Here is a 23540-nt window from a genome sequence, read left to right as displayed (position 1 = left end):
GAACCAAATAAACTAACACTTGTCCGAATAGATTTGTATACTTGTGATACATGTACATTATTTATTATTTTATTTATAAATAATCAGATTACTTGCTTGAGATAATTTCCAAAATTCCCCTAGTATGATTTAGAGGTATAGACACTGGTATGTGAACATGTCTAATTTGTTTATGATCTCTTTCCATCTCCTCTGTTAGTCTCATACAATGTCTCACGTTGCTACTTTAAATTGTATTAATGTGGTTTAAGAGGTGCTAACATGTTTATGTGAACTTCACTCGTATTAACTGTATGACTATTCAAATACAATATGTGGAGAGTGCACAGGGTTAAATCCCAAGTTGAATTTTAGCCAATCAAATGTGGATGCATTATTTAAAATTTGAGTTAGTATGGCTAATAGACCACACTACGATTACGGCTACCAAGCCGAAACATGTGAGTTGGTCTAGGGATTAACCTGCTACTCTTCCCACCCTTTGCTGTACCACATGGATTTTATTTCTTTTTTAACAATAAAAGTTATTTTAGGACTAATTGAAGTGCTCCACTTTTTCTTTTAAATTGGAATCTTGCCCGGGATACAACGGATGGCACTCTAGTTAGACCTATATCCCAAGCCCGCAGACGCAACTCCCTCCCATGTGACCGGAGAGTCGAATACGTCACCCGTTGGAGGAAGTAGCTGAGGGAAGCCTACGGACAGAGAGACGGCAATTGCTGGGCGCCTGCACGAATGCAGCAACCTCTCCAGAATCCATATTAAAGCAGTGAGTGCTAAAGACGGAGGAGAGGAGAACCAGCAAAGTGCCCCCATTTGAGGCTAACCAGGGTGAAACTTTTGCACACACACAACTAAGGTAGTGGGAGTGTTTAGAGATTTCCGAGAGTGGATGTGGATGCTAAGCTGACAAGAGTATGAAAAGCAGGTGCCAACTACATGCTTTGAAATGTTCAAGGAATGGTCTAAGCCTGGTACTTCTTTAAATCCTCCTAGGTTTAAAAAAAATATAAAAAAAAAAAATATATAGATGTATCCTTTACCTATTACTAATTTGGAACTTTTGGAAACAGTCCCTAAAGTTGATGGGGCTCTTTTCACTCTTGCCAAAAGGTACTACCATTCCTATAGAAGACAGCACTTTTTTTAAACCCTTTAGATAGAAAACTTGAATCTTATCTTAGAAGGGCATTAGCGCTGCAACAACTAATCTATTATGAAAATAGTTGTCAACAGGGAGAGGCTTCCTGTGAGACGCACACGTCAACATCCGGTGCGCAGGCTCTGCAAGACAGAGCGTGAACAACGCTACACACGCAGCAACTGATCCTGTTGGCGGTCTTTTTTTCGGCTAAGCTGCCCGGGGATTTGGAGCACAGTATCCGGCTGCAAAGAGGAAGCCCTCGGCGCCTGCACTAATCAGGTGGCGCTGATACCAGCTTTAACAGATGACCTGGTGTCCTGAGGCACAGCCCGTCAGACAGAAGCACATGGAAAGGAAAGTAAAGTCTGTGAGAGAGTGACACGGTGCAAGCAGTGGAGCAGAAGCAAGGAATAAAAGGGAACTTTCAGCTTAAAGCCTTTTTCCTGTATCCAGAGGCAGACGGCGGCAGCAGGTATCTACGCCGCGGGGGAGGTGTCCTGTGCGGCGTGGTGTCCTGTGGGAGCCTAAGCAGAGTTACAGGCTGACGCGAGGACTGAGTCCAAGCAAAGAGAAACATCCCGAAAATCGCAAGTATTATCAGCTTAACCCCTGTGCACCACACTCTACAAGATTGAATCTGTTAAATACAAATCTGTGGCATAGCCTCAGGACACACTAGGTACTTTGCATCAATATCCCTCTCTGATCAAACTGTTTTGACGCTATACAAAAGGGATCTATGTGTAAATTTCTGGACTGACACTTAAGTAAAAAAAAAAAAAAAAAAAGGATCTACCACATCTTTATATGGACCTATAACAAAGCTAATTAAGCTCTCAAGAAAGAGTGATACATTTAATAGTTTCTATGATGTATTTCACTGTATGTTTTTTCTTTTTTTTTATGCGGATAATTTAAAGTTTTCCTTTCAAGGGTTTTTGCTGCAATACTCTAATCTTGTTACATTAGGGTTTGGTTTGCAGGATGTAACAATAAGCCTTCCAAATTGTATTCCCCATTTTTAGGCTAAACTCTGATACAATAAGCTGTAAAAGGATCTTTACTGTAGCTGAAATTGATGTTTAAGGTCTGTGGGTGAAACAGATAAATATTTTGGCCTCAGTCAATCAGCAAACCCCCAAGATAAAGTCTTGCCTGTCCTCAAATAAGGGGATAAAAAGCATCCTATACTCCAGTGCTTGCCTGCACTCAGTCTTTCCTATAACCTGGTCAAAAGTCTGCCGGATTAACCCCATCATAAGACTTATGGCAAAACTGTATATAGCTACCCCAAATAGGGAATAGTGTGATCCGCTATTGTAAGAGAAAATACCCTGTAGTTAATGCTTTGTATACAGATACTTTCACGTTTGAAATTCACTTTAGTGTTGACATATTTGGATTGTCTTTTTTTTCTTTTTTTCTCTCACTTTTCCTCTTTTTTCTAATTTGTTTTAAATCAAGAGTAAAATAAAAAAAAAAAAAAAAAAAAAAAAAAAAAAAAGGGAGATATATATGTGTATATATGTATGTATATATATATATATATATATATATATATATATATATATATATATATATATATATTTATACTCATACTTACACACACACACACACATATAGACAGCTCCTCTGAAGCTGTACATAAACACACCTTTTGATTGTCTTTTTTTTTTTTTTTTAGGACATTAGTGCTCACGGCCTACACACATAGGGGGGAGGGATTTCTCTCACCACTAGAATCACTTCCACTTAAAATCACTATCTTATTAAGAATAGGAACTTTTCACAGAACAAGCTTCTAGTCATTAACAGGGTATGGAAAAATATATTACAAATATAAAAGTAAGATCACCAGCCATGCCAGTAAAAAAAGATAAAAAAATTAAACCAATACAGGAAAATTCCGAAAAATTAGATACAAACGAAGATGGGACTATGATTGACTCCCAAATAGTATTAGACAAGTTAGCAGACATGATAATGCCACAGTTTGAATCTTTAAAAAGTGAGATTACGGCCCTGACGACAGAAGTTAGACACTTTGCAGCACGAATTTCTGAGGTAGAGAGACGGGTATCAGAATTAGAGGATGTTACTAATTTACAAGAGACAGCGACTAAAAAAACAGATGAAACAATTAAAATTTTACAAAACAAAATTCAAGACTTAGAGGATAGATCCCGACGAAGTAACATTCGAATAGTTGGCCTTCCTGAAATTAGTGAATATAAAGATCTATCCACATTCGCTGCTATAACACTACCTAAATTACTTGGATTAAGTTTACAAAATGAAAAATTTCAGGTAGAAAGAGCTCATAGAACAGGCTCCAGCATAAAATATCAAGACGGATATACGAGACCAAGAATGGTCATGGTAAAATTTTTAAACTTTCAGGAAAAAGTAGATATAATGCGGGCATATAGAAACCACAACCCACTCATGATAGGAAATACTCAAATATACCTTTTCCAAGATTATTCGGCAGAAACAGCAGATAAAAGAAAGAGTATGGCGCCATTCTGTACAGCTTTAATTCAGAACAACTACAAAGCTAGTTTAAGATACCCAGCTAAGATAATAATAGAAGACACAGAGGGTAACAATGTGGTCTTAAACAATTGCATAGAAGCAAAAGCATTTTTTGTAGAGCATAATTTACAGGTTCTAACCCGTAACATTAAAAGTGACAAGATCAGAAGACAAGTAACAAGTTATTAATGAATAAAAGTAAAACAAAACTCTATAGTGTAATTAAATATTCTGATCATAGCGTCAAGAGTTTTATGCAGAAGGTATTTGCTTTAAAATTGCAGTATTGCTGGTTATATCTATGTGTTTTTAAATTTGTTTTGGGGAACTCCATTGGAAATAGTCCGCTGGACCCCCTTAGGTGTTGGGTGTTTCTTCTTGTCTTTTTTTTTTTTTTTTTTTTTTTTTCTTTCTCTCTCTTTCTTTTTTTTCTTCTCTTTTCTCTCTCCTCTCCCGGTTCACTCTCTCCCAAGCCCCCGCACTCTTGTCTACAGTATAATACATATAAGAATAACAAACAACGAGTGGGCTAAGATATGTATAACTTAGTGTCTTGGAATGTGGGGGGGATCACCTCCCCAATTAAAAGGAAAAATGTTCTCAAATTAGTGAAAAAACAAAAAGCAGACATTATTTTCCTACAAGAACTTCATTTAAAAACGGCAGAAATTGCAAAACTTAAGGCTAACTGGATAAAAGAAATTATTGCTACACCTTGTGATAAGCGTAGTCGTGGAGTAGCCATCCTATTCCACAGAGATCTGGAATATGAGATAATTAAAAGTGAACTAGACCCGGAGGGCCGATATATTATAGTACAGCTTAGAATGGACAATTGTGTCTGGTCGTTCTGTAATATTTACGGCCCTAATAAAAGTGATAAAATCTTTTGGAGTAAGATAGAGAAAAAACTATTTCCTCTGCGAGGGCAAAATTTAATAATTATGGGCGACTTTAACATGACTCTAAATCCAGTTGTTGATAGATTTAAACAAGTAAATAAGCAACAATATAGACAAGAGGCAAAAATTTTTGGAAGCTTATTGAAGAACTTAGAGGTTGAGGATATCTGGAGGATACAGCACCCAGACGAACGTAGTTTTACCTGTGAATCTAGAGCTTTTAAAAACTTTTCACGAATTGATTTATTTCTAGTGGATAGATCACTCCTCAAACGCGATATGGATACCTCGATTAACGAGATCCTCCTCTCAGATCACGCAATCATAGGGTTAAAAATAAGAGCTAGAAAAACAGGAACTTGTAATAATTTTTTCTTCCCAAAGTACATGTGTAATAACATTAAATTCTGTAATTGGTTAACTAATGCCTGGAGAATCTTTCTAGCCAATAATGCTAGCTATGCTGATAAAACAGAGATTCTTTGGGAAACAGGCAAAGCAGTACTCCGTGGGGAGATTGTGGCCTACATGTCAAAATTAAAAAAGAAGTTCCTGGCACGTGAGGTTCAACTAGCAAAACAACTTAAAAATGCATATAACACTTACTTGTCCAATCCACAACCCAATACATGGGGCAAGTATAAACAGTCAAGAGAGGAAAGAGAAATATTTCTAAAACAGAAATGGACCAGGGAAGATCTAAAAGCAAGGGCGACCTTCCAAGGCCCGAAGGGTATGTGTGCAGGGTATTTGGCAAAGTTGATTAAAATAAGAAATAATAAAAATATGATTTCAAATATAAGGGAAGGAGCTAGATTATATACAAAGGCTTCGGAGGTTAGACAAGCATTTTTTAGATACTACCAAAAATTGTATTCTGCTGAAGATATAGATAAAGCTGCTAAAAACAAATTTTGGCAAAGTATCACAGTGCCCAGAGTCTCACCAGCGGCTCTCAAGGAGATCAATCAAAGAATAACTGAAAGGGAAATAGATAAAGCTATAAAAAAATTGAAAAACAATAAAGCTCCGGGTCCTGATGGGCTGCCAGCCGAATTTTACAAAAGCATTAGAGTAGATATTGTTGATATGTTAGGCAAACTTTATAATGATTACTATGTTAATAATGGCAATCAATCAAAATACTTCACGAGTTCAATTGTTACGTTGATTCATAAGAAAGGTAAAAATCGTGAAGAATTAGGGTCTTATAGACCAATATCTTTGCTGAATGTAGACTATAAGATTTTGATGGCAATAGTGGCAGACAGATTAAAAAGGGTGTTAGGTGAGGTTATACATCACGATCAGGCAGGCTTTATGCCAGGCAGGAACGTGGTTAGAAACATACGCCGCATACTGACAACAATAGATTTCTATTATAACAAATTTACGGGACATAAGCAAAGCATTAAAGGTGACCTAGCCCTCCTTGCACTAGATGCGGAAAAAGCATTTGATGCTATTACATGGGACCATCTATTCACGGCTCTTGATAAATTCGGCTTGCAAGGTAATTTCTTTAATTTAACCAAAGCTATTTATAATAACCCCAGATCACAATTACTAGTAAACGCAGAACTCTCGCAATATATAACATTACATAAAGGGACAAGACAGGGATGCCCGCTGTCGCCACTTCTGTTTAATATTTCCCTCGAACCTCTGGCAATTCTTTTAAGGCAAGAGTTAACAGGTATCCGACTTGGCAAGCAGTGTATTAAAATTTCCCTGTACGCAGACGATCTACTATTGTATCTATATAAAACGTCTGAAAGTATTCCAAAATGTCTTAGTATAATAGGAAACTATAGCAGATTTTCTGGGTACAGAATGAATTTGCAGAAATCGGAGATCCTTTGGCTACAGAAAAATGATAAGAGCTATACTAAGCACGGATTTCACGAAGTGCAACAGTTAAAATACCTAGGTATAAACATAAGCAAAAATCCGAATGAATGGTACAAAATAAATTATGAAAACTTACTGGATAAATTACCTCAAGATTTAGCCAAATGGAGTATGTACAAATTGTCACTTTCAGCAAAGATAATGGTAATTAAAACTATTATATTTCCTAAATTTTTATTTTTGCTTCAAAACTTGCCTCTATTCATATCAAGATTAGACTCATATAGATACAATAAATCAATATCTCAATTTCTTTGGAACAACGGTAAACCCCGTATGGCTATAAATAAACTGATTCAGCGTAGAAAAGAAGGGGGTCTGGCACTTCCTTGCCTTAAAACATATAATCTGGTGACCATAGTCAAATTTGCAGTAGACTGGCTGGTAGAGGGGGACTACGTCACCTACTATAATTTGGAATCAGAAGTAATTATGCCTTATAATCTTAAAGCATTACTGCATACAGATAAAAAATCAATCCCTAACAACATTTTCAATTTACTAACATTCAAGAATGTCATTATAGCTTGGCAGAAATATTGTTCCCTCTTAAACTGTCAATATCATATTTCTAGTTTTTGTCCTATTATGGGTATGCCCGACTTTCTGCCCGGCCTGTCAGACCCGGTATATAAAATTTGGAGGGAGAAAGGTTTAAAGAATTGGTCCCAATTCAGACAAGCTGATACAATATATATCAAGTCATATCGAGATATGGTAATTGAGTTTCAATTGAATCCTAAAAACTTCTATGCTTATCTACAGAGTAGGAGTTATTTTAATCAACTATGTCAACGTTACGGGACTGAGTGGGAGTGGCCAGAAATAGATTCTGGATTAAAATTATATAAAGCAGGGAAGAGATCAATTTCAATATGGTACAATATGTTATGTAACGTATCCGGGACGATCCATGTGGAAAAAATTACAATTTATATAAATAGGTACTTCCCGCAGGTGCAAGCACAAGAGGTTAAAAAAAGTCTTATTAATTTGGATTTGGCCACGTCAGTGTATAGTTGGAAAGAGTCTCAATATAAACTATAAAATAACTATTACTTAACTCCGGACAAAATTAATAAATGGGCCGATAATGCATTGCGTTGTAAATGTTTTAAATGCAAAGCTGAGACCGCTGACATTATCCATTGTCTTTGGGCTTGCCCAAAAGTATTGCAATTCTGGGGCAAAATTAATTATTGGCTTAATAAATTTTTAAGCACTAAAATATCATTAACTGCAGTCAATGTATTCCTGTTATATGATGAAGGAGATAATAAACCAGACAAACTCCTTATAAATCTGGCTATTCTAGCCGCCCGCAACATAATATTTAAAAATTGGAAAGCACCAGGAGAACCTAGTTTGAAAGAATTTATTAATACAATGGATACTCAGATGACGATTGAGCTACTCAATATTAGACCTTATTCAGAGAAGAGACTTAAGGATTTCTTCTCAAAATGGTTAAATATAATCAGGGAAAAACCAATGATAGCACAAAAGCAACTCATATTACCCATACAAAATTCCCCTGAATTTATGTTACTTTTGCTAAAAAACATGATACCCCAAGAGTGGGGTATGGGATAATTTGATAACACAGGGTAAGGTAACTATACTGGGCAAAATAAATAGTACCTACGGCAACTGAGAGGAGGTAAGTGGACTTGGGGGGGGGGGGGGGTACTTATTTATATATATTTTTTTTTTTCCCTCTCTCTCTTTTTCTTTCTATGTCTGTCCGGTTTTTCTTGTTGCACGTCTTTTTTATTGTTTCTTTGTTTAGTTGATTTTGTTTTTAGTATTGTCTCTAGATGGGGTTACACTATAATAGGTAAAAGCCCCAAAAGCAAGGTATACATTTGGAAAAATGTTTCTAGACTATTCAGCCACTATTGTAAAGTTTTTATAGGTTGGGTTTTTTCTTTTTTATAGCGACATAGTGTCAACAGGGTAATTGAATGTTTTATAGAGGTAGAGTCTAAACTGAAAGTTGTAAACACATCTGATTTCAGGCTACGGATTCTTTTAAGTTAAAATTTAACTTATTTGTATTAGTACTCTGTTATTCTATAATCAATGTAAACACCCTGCGTGGTGAAATGCTAGCCCAAATTGTTGGGCTAAATTTTTGTTTCGGTATACCCTGCGTGGTGAAAGGTAAGCCAATTTTTAAGGCTGTTATCTTGCTTTTGGTTAATAAATGGTTTGCAATTAGTTGGTCTGTACATCGGATGCTTCACTCCACTGAGCTCTTGCACATAGTATTGTGTTTTATGGTTATGCCCTTAGCCTAAAGGACGTCTACAGACTTTTACAGGACAATATAAAAGTTTACAACCACTGCTGGCTTAGGTGCAACCCAGAAAAGAATATAGTTTGGATTGCTTATTATTAGTTATTTATAGAGCGCCAACAGATTCCGCAGCGCTATAAACAAAGGCAGAGTACAACAAAACAATTATAGGGATCAAATGGGTAAAGGGCCCTGCCAAGAGTCGCACTGTTGTAGTCTACAAACAGCTGGACTCTTAGGCATACATGCTAAGGGGGTTCAGGGGATAGCAATGGAGGAGAGGAACTGGCATAAAGAAAGGTTAGCGTAGGTTGTATGCATCCCTGAACAGTAGAGTCTTTAGGGAGCGCTTGAAGCTTTCAAAACTAGGGGAGTCTTGTGGAACGAGGCAGAGTTCCACAAAATGGGAGTCAGTCTGGAGAAGTCCTGTAAACGGGAGTGCGATGAGGTAACAAGAGAGGAGGAGAGTAGGTCATGAGCAGAGCGAAGGGGGCGGGAGGGAGAGTATCTGAAAACAAGGTCTGAGATATAAGGTTGAGGGCTTTGTATGTCAGAGTGAGAATTTTGTGTTTGATCCTAGAGGAAGCCAGTGAAGGGATTGGCAGAGAGGTGCAGCAGATAAAGGGCGACGTGTAAGGAAGATGAGCCTGGCAGAGGCATTTATTATGGATTGCAAAAAACTAGGCGGCAGCTGGGGAGAACAGCGAGGACAAAGTTGCAATAATCGAGGCTGGAAAGGATGAGAGAGTGGATTAAAATCTTAGTTGTGTCTTGTGTAAAGAAATGTCTAATTTTAGAGATGTTTTTAAGGTGGAAGCGGCAGGCTTTAGCCAAGGATTGAATGTGAGGAGTGAAAGAAAGATCTGAGTCAAATGTGACCCCGAGACATTGGGCATGTGGGGTAGGGGTAATGATGGAGTTATCGACAGTAAGAGAGATTGGGGGTGGAGATTTTGGAAGGGGGGGAAAATAAGGAGCTCAGTTTTGGAGAGATTTAGCTTGAGGTAGTGAGAGGACATCCAGGAAGAGATGTGAGCAATACAGTTAGTGACACGGGTTAGCAAGGAAGGAGATAGGTCTGGTGCAGTGAAGTAGATTTGGGTGTCGTCGGCATACAAATGATATTGGAAACCGTGGGACTTAATTAGGGAACCTAGTGATGACGTGTAGATTGAGAAGAGAAGGGGACCGAGGACAGAAAGTGGTGACAGGGCAGCGGAGGCCCCACAGAAGGTTACACTAAAGGTACAGTTTGACAGATAGGAAGAGAACCACAAGAGGGCTGTGTCACAGATGCCGAAGGATTGGAGGGTTTGGAGCAAGAGAGGGTGGTCAACAGTATCAAAGGCTGCATACAGATCAAGGAGGATAAGCAGAGAGAAATGGCCTTTTGATTTTGCTGTAAGTAGCTCATTGGTAACCTTAACGATTGCCGTCTCTGTGGAGTGATGGGGACGAAATCCAGATTGCAGTGGGTCAAGGAGGGAGTTTAAATATAAGAAAATGGGATAGGCATGCATATATTAGTTTTTCGAGAAGCTTTGAGGCAAGAGGGAGGAGGGAAATAGGGTTTATATAATATTGTTTAGATTAAATCAGGTGATTTGGGACTATGCTTAGCATGATATAGTGCTGAACTTGTTATTTACACCTAGCCCCAGATTGATGGGATTTGTTATTTGAATTAATGTGCACTATTATCTGTTTGCACAATTATTAGCAGATTGCTTGCTATTGCTGATTATATGTACTGTATAGATAAAATGTGTAAGGCTTTGTCTTGTTATTGATATAAAGTCATTAGCACTTTTTTGACTTTTAGTTTTTTTTTTTATATTTTTAATAAAATTGTGATATGTTCCAAATTCAACCTCTATAAGTATATATTTTATTTTTATGTTAGAATGAAGTCAAGACTTTCTTTAACCCCTTAAGGACAGAGTTTGTTTGATCAATTGTTTCATGTTAGAATAATTTCGTCATTGGTCATTAAGGGGTTAAGAGGTCCCTTGCCAAGGAGGAAAACACTTTGCATTGGAGGAGAGCTAACAAAGATAAATATCCAACTGTGGAGAAATTGACAAAACCCTACTTATGCATCTCAACACTATCTGAGCGCCTCTTCTCTGCTGCAGGCAATACAACTTTCAAAAAGAGAGCCAGCCTCAGCCAAGAGCATGATGTCATGTTGACATTTTTGTATTTCAATGCAAAGGTTCTGAAAGAGTGACTAACAGAATGTTATAAACAATGATAGTCTACCTCTTTTAAAACAGTTTGTGGTTTTGTTTTTCTTAATGATAAAAATGTGTTATGCTGCTTAAAAATTGGACAAACAGTTGTGTTAATGTAAAGTTTTAATCTTAAGTTTATATTTGTAACACTCAGTTTGTGGATTTTATTTTAAATATACAGGGGAAAAATGTTTTTTATACGATTAGTCGAAAAAATAATTGTCCGATTAATCAATTATGAAAATAATCATTTGTTGTAGCCCTAAAGGGCATATTTGCATACTGGCTATATTCTTAGACCAGTTATATCCATCACTAATGTTGCTGCTGCCTCTATATTTTAGTTGGACAGTTTAGTTCAGCAGTTTTCTTTAGACCCAGAATTATCCAACATTCTCTTACTTCTACATGCAAATCATTTTATTTGCGATGCTATATTTTGATGTTGTGAAATCTTTGTCTTTAGCTATTACTAGAGGAGCTTTATGGCTTAAATCTTGGAATGCTGACATGGCATCTAAACAAGATTGCTCTCTTTCTTTTCAAGGTAAAGAATCTTTTTGGCTCTCAATTGGATTCTATTTCCACTATCGCGGGAGGGAGTTTTTCTACCCCAAGACGAGAATCTATGGGTAAATTTAAAGCTCCCAATCATTTTCGTTCCTTTTGTCAGATTAGAGAACAGACAACAACTCCTTCCCCTAAGGCCTTTGACTCTAATTGGAGACCATCTATTAGAATAAATCCAAGCCTTATAAGAAACCAAATTCTGCCCCTAAACTTCCATGAAGGTGCAGGCCTCAAGCCAGTTTTTCTTATAGGGGCAGACTAAAGCTATTTCAAAGAGTTTGGACAGACTGTCCAAAATCAGTGAATTCAGAATAAAATTTCTCAGGAGTATCGAAAAGGATTCAGAATAAGACCTCCCTTGGGAAGATTCTCTCTTACACATTTACCAAAAAACCCCAGTATAAACTCAAGCCTTTCTGAAATGTGCTTCAGATCTAGAACTTTCAGGGGCAATTGTCCACGTTTCACACAGCAGGAATAAGGAATGGGTTTTTATTCAAATCTATTCATTGTACCAAAGAAGATTCTTTCAGAATCTTCAAATTTTAGATCTGAAAACTTTAAAATTGTTTTGTAAAAGTCCCAACTTTCAAGATGGTTACTATAAGGACTATTCTGCATTTTGTTCAGCAAGGTCACTTCATGTCCACAATAGACTTACAGGACTCTTACCTTTACATTCAGATTCATCCAGATCACAATCGATTTCCGAGATTCTCTTTTCTAAACAAGCATTACCAATTTGTCACTCTTCCGTTTGGCCTTGCAACAGCACCAAGAATATTCTCAAGAATTCTAGGTGCCCTTCTATCTGTAATCAGAGAGCAGGGTATTGCAGAGTTTCCTTATTTATACGATATGTTGGTACTAGCTCAATATTTTCATTTAGCAGAATCTCACACAAAATAACTTATTATGTTCTTTCTTCAAAGACATGGTTGGAGGATTAATTTACCAAACAGTTTGAATCTATCAGGAAACCTAAAAAGGTGACCTTTGTCTGAGGAATCAGTGTCCATGACTCTATCCCTAATAGAAAAAAAAAGAGACGTTTGACATTGGTTTCAGCTTATCTAAACCTTTATTGGCTATGTGCATGTTAGTTTTAAGTCTCATGATTGCAGCATCGGACGTGATCCCTTGTGCTCGTTTTCATATGAGACCTCTACAGCTCTGCATAATGCACCAATGGTGCAGGGATTACACTCAGATATCACAACTGATATACTTAAATCCCAACACTTAACTCTGTCTGACTTGGTGGTTAAACTATCACCTTATTGTTCAAGGAGCCACCTTTGTTTCTCCTACCTGGGACTGTGATCACAACAAATGCAAGTCTCTCAGGTTGGGGAGCTATTTGGGGGTCTCTGACAGTACAAGGAGTTTGGAATCCTCGAGAGATGAGGTTACCAATCAAGATCTTAGAACTCTGTGCTATTTTCAGAGCTCTTCAGGCTTGGCCTCTATTAAAGATAGAATTTAATATTTGGTTTCAAACAGACAATGTCACAACAGTGGCATATGTCAATCATCAAGGGGGGACTCACAATCCCCTAGCAATGCAAGAAGTATCTCTAATACTTTCTTGGGTGGAATCCAAGTCGTCTAATCACTGCGATTCATATCCCCTCATTTAAACAAAAAACTTCCCAGATGCCTCTCCAGATCCAGGGACCCTCAGAGGGAATTAATGGATGCTCTAGCAGTTCCATGGTTTTACCAACCTGCTTAAATTTTTCAATCTCTGGTTCTTCTTCCAAGAGTGATCTTAAAGATCATAATGAAACAATCTTATGTGTTTCTGATGGCACCAGCATAGCCTCACAGTTTCTGTTATGTGGACCTTGTCCGAAAGTCCAGTTGCTAACCTTGGTCACTTCCTCTAAGATCAGACCTCATGTCTCAAGGCCAGTTTTTCAATTCGGATCTCAAATATCTAAATTTGAATGCATGGAAATTGAACGCTTGGTCCTTAGTCATAGTTGTAAGCCTATTTCAAGGAAAATACAGGTGAAACGCGAAAAATTAGAATATCGTGCAAAAGTTCATTTATTTCACTAATGCAACTTAAAAAGGTGAAACTATTATGAGACAGACTCATTACATGCAAAGCAAGATAGTTCAAGCCGTGATTTGTCATAATTGTGATGATTATGGCTTACAGCTCATGAAAACCCCAAATCTACAATCTCAGAAAATTAGAATATTACATGCAATCAATAAAACAAGGATTGTACATACAATATCGGGCCTCTGAAAAGTATAAGCATGCATACTGTATGTACTCAGTACTTGGTTTGGGCCCCTTTTGCAGCAATTACTGCCTCAATGCGGCGTGGCATGGCAGCTATCAGCCTGTGGCACTGCGGAGGTGTTATGGAAGACCAGGATGCTTCAATAGCGGCCTTCAGCTCTTCTGCATTGTTCGGTCTCATGTCTCATCTTTCTCTAGGCAATGCACCATAGATTCTCTATGGGGTTCAGGTCAGGTGAGTTTGCTGGCCAATCAAGCACAGTAATCCCAGGGTCATTGAACCAGGTTTGGTGCTTTTGGCAATGTGGGCAGGTGCCAAGTCCTGCTGGAAAATAAAGTCAGCATCCCCATAGAGCTCATCTGCGGAAGGAAGCATGAAGTGCTCCAAAATCTACTGATAGACGGCTGTGTTGACCCTGGACTTAATGAAGCACAGTGGACCAACACCAGCAGATGACATGGCTCCCCAAATCAACACAGACTGTGTAAACTTCACACTGGACTTCAAGCATCTTGCAGTGTGTGCCTCTCCATTCTTCCTCCATACTCTGGGTCCTTGGTTTCCAAATGAGATGCAAAATTTGCTCTTATCAGAAAAGAGGACTTTGGACCACTGAGCAACAGACCAGGTCTGTTTTTCTTTAACCCAGGTAAGATGCTTCTAACGTTTGTTGTTCAGGAGTGGCTTGACAAGAGGAATACAACATTTGAAGCCCATGTCCAGGATCCGTCTGTGTGTGGTGGCTCTTGATGCACCAACTCCTTGTGAAAGTCCCCAACACTTTTGAATGGCCTTGATGCACCGACTCCTTGTGAAAGTCCCCAACACTTTTGAATGGCCTTGATGCACCGACTCCTTGTGAAAGTCCCCAACACTTTTGAATGGCCTTGATGCACCGACTCCTTGTGAAAGTCCCCAACACTTTTGAATGGCCTTGATGCACCGACTCCTTGTGAAAGTCCCCAACACTTTTGAATGGCCTTGATGCACCGACTCCTTGTGAAAGTCCCCAACACTTTTGAATGGCCTTGATGCACCGACTCCTTGTGAAAGTCCCCAACACTTTTGAATGGCCTTTTCCTGACAATCCTCTCCAGGCTGCAGTCATCCCCGCTGCTTGTGCACCTTTTTCTTCCTCACTTTTCACTTCCACATAACTTTCTATTAATGTGCTTTGATACAGCACTTTGGGAACATCCAACTTCTTTTGCAATTACCTTTTGAGGCTTTCCCTCCTTATAGAGGGTGTCAATGATGGTTTTCTGCACAATTGTCAAATCAGCAGTCTTTCCCATGATTGTGATTCCTACTGAACCAGACAGAGACCATTTAAAGGCTCAGGAACCCTTTGCATGTGTTATGGCTTAATTAGCTGATTAGAGTGGGACACGGAGTCTAGAATATTGCACCTTTTCACAATATTCTAATTTTCTGAGATTGTGGATTTGGGGTTTTCATGAGCTGTAAGCCATAATCATCACAATTATGACAAATCACGACTTGAACTATCTTGCTTTGCATGTATTGAGTCTCTCTCATATTAGTTTCACCTTTTAAATTGCATTAGTGAAATAAATTAACTTACAATATTCTAATTTTTCGAGTTTCACCAGTATATTACAAGGTTTGGAAAACCTATATTTCATGGTGTTCCACTCATGATTATTCTTGGCATTCTTTTAGAATTCAACATTTTCTTCAGGATGGTTTGGCTAAAGGTTTTTTTGCCAATCTCTGTTCTGTTTTATTTCACAGAAAGGTTGCTAAACTTCCTGATGTTCACTGTTTCATACAGGCTTTGACTCGTATAAAACCTTTTATTTAACCACTCTCTCCTCCTTGGAGTCTACATTTGGTATTAAAAGACTTTGCAAGCTCCTCCTTTTGACCCTATGCATTAAACTACTTTCTTGGAAAGTGTTATTTCTCTTGGCTATCTCTTCTGCTAGAAGAGTTTCTGAATTGTCTGCTCTCTCTTGCGAGTCTCCTTGTCTGATTTTCCATCAAGATAAAGCAGTTTTGCTGACTTTGTTTAAATGTTTGCCTAAAGTTGTGAATTGTAACAACATTAATAGGGAAATTATTGTTCCATCCTTGTGTTCTAATCCTAAGAATACTCTTGAAAGGTCTATACATTCTTTGGATGTGACAAGAGCTTTGAAATATTATGTTGAGGCTACTAAAGATTTCAGAAAGACTTTTAGTCTATTTTTTCTGGTTCCAGAAAAAGGTCAGAAAGCCTCTGCCATTTCTTTGGTAGCTTGGTTGAAACTTCTGATTCACAAAGCTTATTTGGAGGCGGGGCAGTCTCCACCTCAGAGAACAGCAGCTCATTCTACAAGATCAGTTGCCACATTTTGGGCTTCCAAGAATGAAGCTTCAGTTGATCAAATCTGCAAAGTAGCCACTTGGTCTTCTTTGCATACATTTACTTAATTTTACCATTTTTATGTTTTTGCTTCTTCGGAAGCAGCTTTAGTTAGAAAGGTTCTTCAGGCAGCTGTCTCAGTTTAAGTCTACTGCCTATGAATGCCGCGATTGCCATTTATCCCCCCCACCGCCAAACCCCTTTTCTGTAGTGTAGTTGCCCCATCCCTCCCTGTCTTTTTGTTCCTGTAGTAGGGCACTCCCACTCCATCTGCTGCTGAGCCGCCCACACCTACCACCGCAGAAGATAGTTACAGACGGCGACACACAAAATGTTACCGTCTAATGATCAGGCTTCTGGCCTCATATGGAAGCGGAGCACGGATCGCTCTCCGGCTCCATATGTGGCAGATGCCTGAAGCTTCAGGAGCTCCATCTCTCAGCTGTTATGTTACAGCTGAGAGCTGGAGTTCCTGAAGCTGTCTCGCGCTGCAGGTTGAGAGTGCAACTGACAGGTTTTTTTTTTTTTTTTTTAAATCTATGGGTGAATTTTGCAGAACTTAAAGAAATAGTAAACTCCTTTCAATTACAAGGCACTTCGGTTGTCTTGCTGTAGAATATAACAGCCAAGTATAAACATTTCTCAAAAAAATTAACATCCTTTTTGCAGCAATTGTTTTTCAATAGCCAAACTCCACCCACCGTGTGCCATATTTGGAGGAGCCAAACTAGGTTTTAGTCTGCAGACAACAAGGCTAACCAGTCAGGATAAAATGCACTGTATTGCAGGTGTCATCAGTCAGAGCCAATTAAGGAAATATATGTAGCTTACTGCAATGGGAGGGGAATAGAGTGGATAGAGGATGGCACTATTAAATGGTGACCCTATTAAGATAATAGTGCATATAGGGGGTGGGTGCTGTATACCAAGAGAACTAGGGCAAAAAAATAGTGGAAATTCCAACTACTAAAGTTGTATACTAGATAGCACTCACCAAAAAACTACTAAAAATCAAAATGAAAATAGAAAATCTGTAACTTAGTATACAGTTTTAGCAATATAGGTAGTGTTTAATATATTAAGTGGTACATGAATTTTCCATAATTGTTCCAAAATTGTGGGAGCAATAAAGATTAAAAAATAACATTCATTTGAGTAAAAATGGGGAAAACACACAATTAAAAACAAAATAGTGGAAATGTTAACGTCAGGCACAAATTGAATACTAGTTGGGTGCTAACGGACCTAAATGTTGTGGTCCAGATATTAGAAATGATGTGGTTAATACAAATCAGATATATGACAATAGTGTAATAGGATGGTTATAGATTATAGCTTGAATCACATAAGCCGAGGTTCAAACCTTAAGGAAAGAGGGAGTCCAAATATGTAGCAAAAGTATTGAATAACTTCAGTAAGATGGTAATATTTAGCTATGGTGCTCTGTGATATGATGATCTCTGTAGTATCAGTCAGAGTGGTACAACTACCATTAAATTGGTAATGTAAGAAAACACAGTAACATTAATGAAAATATTTGATTAAACAGGGGTATTATCGTAATGATACTGTGTATTTATATAGGAGTATAGATATTTTGTATAACCAATATAATACATTTGTGTTTGTATATAATGTTTCAATAGTGAAATACCCTGACTTCATTAGCAATATTTGTATCAGCAGTATAGCTAGTTCAACTGATATTACTTAGATGATACAAAGAAATGTTTATTTCAAATTTGTATCATCTAAGTAATATCAGTTGAACTAGCTATACTGCTGATACAAATATTGCTAATGAAGTCAGGATATTTCACAATTTATATTGATACATCAGATACAAACACAAATGTATTATAACATTGGTTATACAAAATATCGATACTCCTATATAAATAGGAGTATCATTACGATAATACCTGTTTAATCAAATATTTTCATTAATGTTACTGTGCTTTCTTACATTACAATTTAATGGTAGTTGTGCCACTCTGACTGATACTACAGAGATCATCATATCACAGAGCACCATAGCCAAACATTACCATTTTACTGAAGAGTAATCTATAATGATCATATTACACTATTGTCATATATGTGATTTGTATTAACCACAACATTTCTAATATCTGGACCACAACATTTAGGTCCGTTAGCACCCAACTAGTATTCAATTGGTGCCTGACATTAAACATGTCCACTATTTGTTTTTAATTGTGTGTTTTCCCCATTTGTACTCAAATTAATGTTATTTTGAATCTCTTTTTTTTGTTCCCACAATTTTGGAACATTCATGTACCACTTAATATGTTAAACTACCTATATTGCTAAAACTGTATACTAAGTTACAGATTTTCTATTTTAATTTTTAGTTTTTTTTTTGTTTGTTTGTTTTTTTGAGGAGTGCTATCTAGTATACAACTTTAGTAGTTGGAATTTCCACTACTGTTTTGCCCTAAATATATATAGCTGTCTGCATTTCAAATTTTCAAGAATTTAAAAAAAAACAAAAACCCTCAATTTTCAGAGCTATATTACATGGTAAGGTGCAAAATACTAAAAGTATATTGCAAAGTTATTTCATTACGTATAACTAAATATTTTGCACACAAAATATCAAGGTGTTTATTGCCCATTTAAACATGTAGGTGCCAAAACTAGAATTTTAGGTGTCATTAGTCCCTGGTAGAAATTATAACAACATCATACATTGCACCTTACATTTAATGTACATTTGCATAGCATAGCATATACTACCAAATCATCTACTACATTTCAAAAACCAACTGCATACAAAAGTTCTAAACACAATGCGTTTTCTTCAATTCTAAATGATTTTCTTCTTTAAAATATATTTTTGCATTTTTGAGTTAATGGATTTAAAATAAATAAAAAAGAAGGATATTAACGTATCAGGAAGGAAACACAATGAAACGTTCCACAACAAAAAACGAACACGGCACAAGCAGCCATTTGTTTACCTTTTTTACGCCGATGAGTCCTTAGCTCCCCTACACTGCGTATTCTTCTAAACCGAGGAGTCAAATCCGCCGCCATCCCAGAGTAATGACGTCATTCGTGCACAGATGTGTCACATGATAGAAACTTGGTTAAAAGGCTCTCGGGTAACATGTTACGTTTGCACAAAACAACACGTAGCAGCCATATTGCAATCTGGCAAAGAAATTACCTGAATAAACAAATATAACTTTAGCTCAAACCGTAGGCAATCACTAAACGTGTCATTCTAATTTTAATCTGTCATGAATGTAAAGCTAAACGTCATGTTAGTTGGTCACAAAGCTACATTATAGCATGCTTCGGTGTGAACTTGTTTTACTGATACAACTGTAACATGACTGTCTTCTGCTGCAAATAGTTAATCAGTGTTTTATACGTAAATAAATGTAAAAGATTGCACACATGCCACAAGCTTTATTTAAAAAAAACAAATAGTGAAGCAAGAAGCCTTAGCTCCTTCTTCCGGTATATACATATGCATGACGCGTGTCGACGTGATACGGAAATGACGCAGTGTTTGTCAGCTGCTGGCTGGGGTATGTGGAACTGGTTGGTTGAGAGGAGCGGTCTGACAGGTGTACAGCCTGTACCATCCGTTCTGTAGTTCTGAGGGTACCCAACGGGGCCAAGGTGAGGTGGCATCGCTAGTAGAAGTGCTGGGCCCGGTATGAACTTGCCAAAGCAGACAGGTGGCTGATATTTAGCCAGTCACGTCAATACACAGTGTATATATACCCTGCGTTCTACAGGACAAAGGCTGAGAACCTAGTCTCTCTTGGGAGGATAAGCCCACATTATCTAGTGATATCTGCTAATGAATGAATGAGAGCAGCACACTGACAGGTGTGTGACATGGTGTCAGGTTGCTACTCACACTTTCTCTAAACTGGGAGGCATGAAGTACATAGCATAGTTACAATGTTATTAACATTTTAAGATTTGTCAAGTTAGATATGCTATTTTTATATTTTTTCAATTTTAAATGTATAGTTAGCATATTCAGACAGTGTATGTGTTGTCAGCAAAGCACGTGAGTTTGTTTTCCTGTTCAGATGTGTTGAATGTCTGTTACCTACATGTTCATTTTCTCTTACTATTGTTAGTTTATTACTTTATTTTATAAAAAAATATTTAAAAATATTAAGTAGTATTGTTTATGGAATACAGGGAAATTTCATGAGTATGTTAATGTGTTATATTTGCACATATCTATAAAGCAATTTAGCATTATAAACATTTACCTTTGAAATAATAATAATAATATAAGCAGAAGCAGTAGCATTGACTCTGTGTTACCTACTAGTGGTTTCATCAATTATAGAAAGGTCTACTGAGCTTCAGCCTTTCAGTATATCAGGTGATGTTATTGGAACTACATAACTGATCAACCAGAACTCATAACACTTTAATTAGTGCATATAATTAAATAGTTTATATGCACTAACATCTGTACCTGTGTCCTGTTTGTAATTGCAAAAATGTTGAATATAGTACAGCTCATGTGACCATCCTTGTGAGAAATTCTAAATGCGATAAGACGTCTTCAGCTTGCGAATAGCTGTATGGTGGCTTAGTGGTACTATCACAATGTTAGATTTGTTTGAGAAAATAAATACTATTCTTTATAGTAAAGTAGAATATGGCATTGTAAACAATGAACAAAAAAAGGAATACAATGTTCCAGTAGTTATCAGTCATGTTAATTTATAAACCTATAAATGTAGTTTAATTAGTATAAAAGAAAATCTATCTAAATACTTAATTTGTAAACAAACACATTTTTCCTTTTTTTAAAATAATCAATGACAAATTAAAACATCCATCCCCTCAAACCAAATCCAGTAAATTAAAGGTACACTGAACCCAAATTTTCTCTTCCGTGATTCAGATAGACCATAACATTTTAAGCAACTTTCTAATTTACTCCTATTATCAAATTTTCTTCATTCTATTGGTATCTTTATTTGAAATGCAGGAATGGGTGCGGGTATATGTTATTACCCGATTGTGTGTTAGCGATATCCTGGACAAGTCGTGCACAGCTTATGGTAAAGCTGTCAGATCCTTGAAGTTTAGATATCCAAGCCTATCTCTTACAGCTGTATATCTGAGTCTGTGGTATCCTATGAATCATCAACGCGTTTCCGCTCGCAATGAGCCTTTTTCAAGATGATATCCTCAGGTGTATTCCACCTTTTTATAGCTTTAATGATTATCTGCTCAATTATTTCTTAAAGGGATATTACAAGTCTTACTTTCTAACATATATCTTCCTTATATTTAAAATCTGTCATTACTATATTGACATATATACACAGAAACTAAAATGAAGATTAAATAACAATGTGTAATAAACAGTCTGTTGTGATAAATTAACACTTAAAACATTCTAATTTAGTAACTTTACTAGTTGTTTTATATACTCATAAAAGGATATTTATTAAACAGCATAGAAATAATTTCCATGGGATACCACAGACTCAGATATACAGCCGCAAGAGATAGGCTTGGATATCTAAACTTCAAGGATCTGACAGCTTTACCATAAGCTGTGCACGACTTGTCCAGGATATCGCTAACACACAATCGGGTAATATCAACATATACCCGCACCCAGAAGCAAGTGTGAGAGTTCCCTTTTTAGCCTGGAGGCAATAGAGGCGGACTGCCCATTGTCATCGGAAGGCGGGGGATTTGTTCAAACAGGCTAAGATCAGCGGTAGCCAAATCATGGTAAGCCGGTTTTGTTGCTTCATTAAACCCACTGCTGGAAGCAGTAACAGAGGCTTACTTTGTGAGGAACAAAAACGAGGAATACTTATGTTTCAAAAGGAACTGGAATACTAAGGTAAAAAGTGTTTAACAGAAACAAAGAACCTTGTCTAGAAAAAGTTTGATACAATTATTGCTAAAACGGTTACATTTTGAAATATCAAAACAACGATAATAGAGACATTTGATTGGTCAATGAAAAGGAGTCTAATGAACTAAAGGACATAAGATCCATCTCCTAGTATCTGCTATAAGCACCTTTTGCACAAAACATATTAAGAGACTTTGGAAAGGTTGTTTTATTTTATGGTTTTAAAAGTCAGTCTAAATGAATTGTTGAATTGTTAAGTCTCAATTGTATTTTAAGAGTGCGCACTCTAAAGTTTTATTTATATTTGTAATTAATAAATTTAATTTGTCTTTAGCCTTTGTGAGCGCTTCTTATATTTTTAGGTTTTAAATATATATTTATTTAACTGTATACAGGTCAGTTTTAAATAAAAAGTTTGACAATTTTACCTATTTTAACGTTTTTCACATATTCTATTTAGTAATTCATTTTTGGTGAACAACCTGGGTTGTTCTTGCTGATTGGTGGATAAATTCATCTACCAATAAAAAAGTGCTATCCAGAGTTCTGAACCAAAAAAGAAGCCTAGATACCTTCTTTTTTCAAATAAAGATAGCAAGAGAACAAAGAAAAATTGATAATAGGAGTAAATTAGAAAGTTGCATAAAATTGCATGCTCTATCTGAACCATGAAAGAAAAAAAAAATTGTGTTCAGTGTCTGTTTAAGTCTACATGTTTTCTTCTGAGTTTTCCAGCTATATTTTAATACTACACAAGTGTAATCTGTATGTTATTAGAAAGTTGGACTATAGTTTTCAGAATTAGTTTTTGTGCCCGGCAGTTGTAAGGTGTGTTAGTTTTCTTTCCTATATAATATATAAAAAATACATTCATTTTTTAGTTCATGGTCCCTTATACATGTCATTGAAGCCTAATTCCCTGTGACACCAACACACCCAGCCAGTGCTGCTGACACACCCCTTTAAAATCACTTTCCTAGACAATTCATGAAATGAGCAAAAACACTCAACTCAAAAGTATTGCATTTATTGACTGTACTTATGCTGCATACTGGCTGTATCAAATTTCTTAGTAAAACATAGGGAACTACATTATATCTATAATATCTGGATATAATCTGCAGAATTCATACAGAAATGCATCATGGTAGAACGTTTATCGTTATATAAGGTCTTATGCTGTCTTATATTTTTATGTGAGCTGATGAGTCTTTGGCTAAGTTAGTAATCTATTTAAGAGGACTATGTCTATAGACATAAGATTCTTTTTATTTCATAAAGATAGTTAACAAGTGTGTTTTAGAGTGCATACATTAATTTACTCCTTTATTTTTCTGTTTTCACTTTGAAGCTCTTGTTCAAATGAATAAAGACATTTTGGAAAAATGTGAATAGGCTTAGGGGTCACTTTATCAAGCTGCGGCGGACA

General features: G+C 36.8%; 2 protein-coding genes across 3 annotated transcripts in view; one reads left to right on the top strand and one right to left on the bottom strand.

Annotated features, from left to right (window-relative positions):
* The window catches only part of DEPDC4 (DEP domain containing 4), a 195974-nt gene extending 176681 nt beyond the window's left edge, over positions 1 to 19293 (bottom strand). The window contains exon 1 of the mRNA XM_053717002.1: positions 19209 to 19293. Within this exon, the coding sequence (XP_053572977.1) occupies positions 19209 to 19284 (76 nt within the window). The 5' untranslated portion in view covers positions 19285 to 19293. The remainder of the gene's footprint in view (positions 1 to 19208) is intronic.
* Positions 19294 to 19788: 495 nt separating this feature from the next.
* Positions 19789 to 23540, top strand: part of SCYL2 (SCY1 like pseudokinase 2) — a 158899-nt gene continuing 155147 nt past the window's right edge. Inside the window, exon 1 of one of the 2 annotated variants that reach the window (XM_053717001.1) lies at positions 19789 to 19878. The gene's annotated coding sequence lies outside the window, so the exon portion shown is untranslated. Of the gene's footprint in view, positions 19879 to 19908; positions 20092 to 23540 lie in introns of those variants that run through there. The other variant, XM_053717000.1, reaches the window with a different exon arrangement.

This window comes from Bombina bombina, chromosome 6 (assembly GCF_027579735.1).
Source record: "Bombina bombina isolate aBomBom1 chromosome 6, aBomBom1.pri, whole genome shotgun sequence".
In the NCBI taxonomy this organism is placed as follows: Eukaryota; Metazoa; Chordata; class Amphibia; order Anura; family Bombinatoridae; genus Bombina; species Bombina bombina.
Note: the sequence above shows the minus strand (reverse complement) of the source record. Positions and strands in the feature narration are given on the sequence as shown.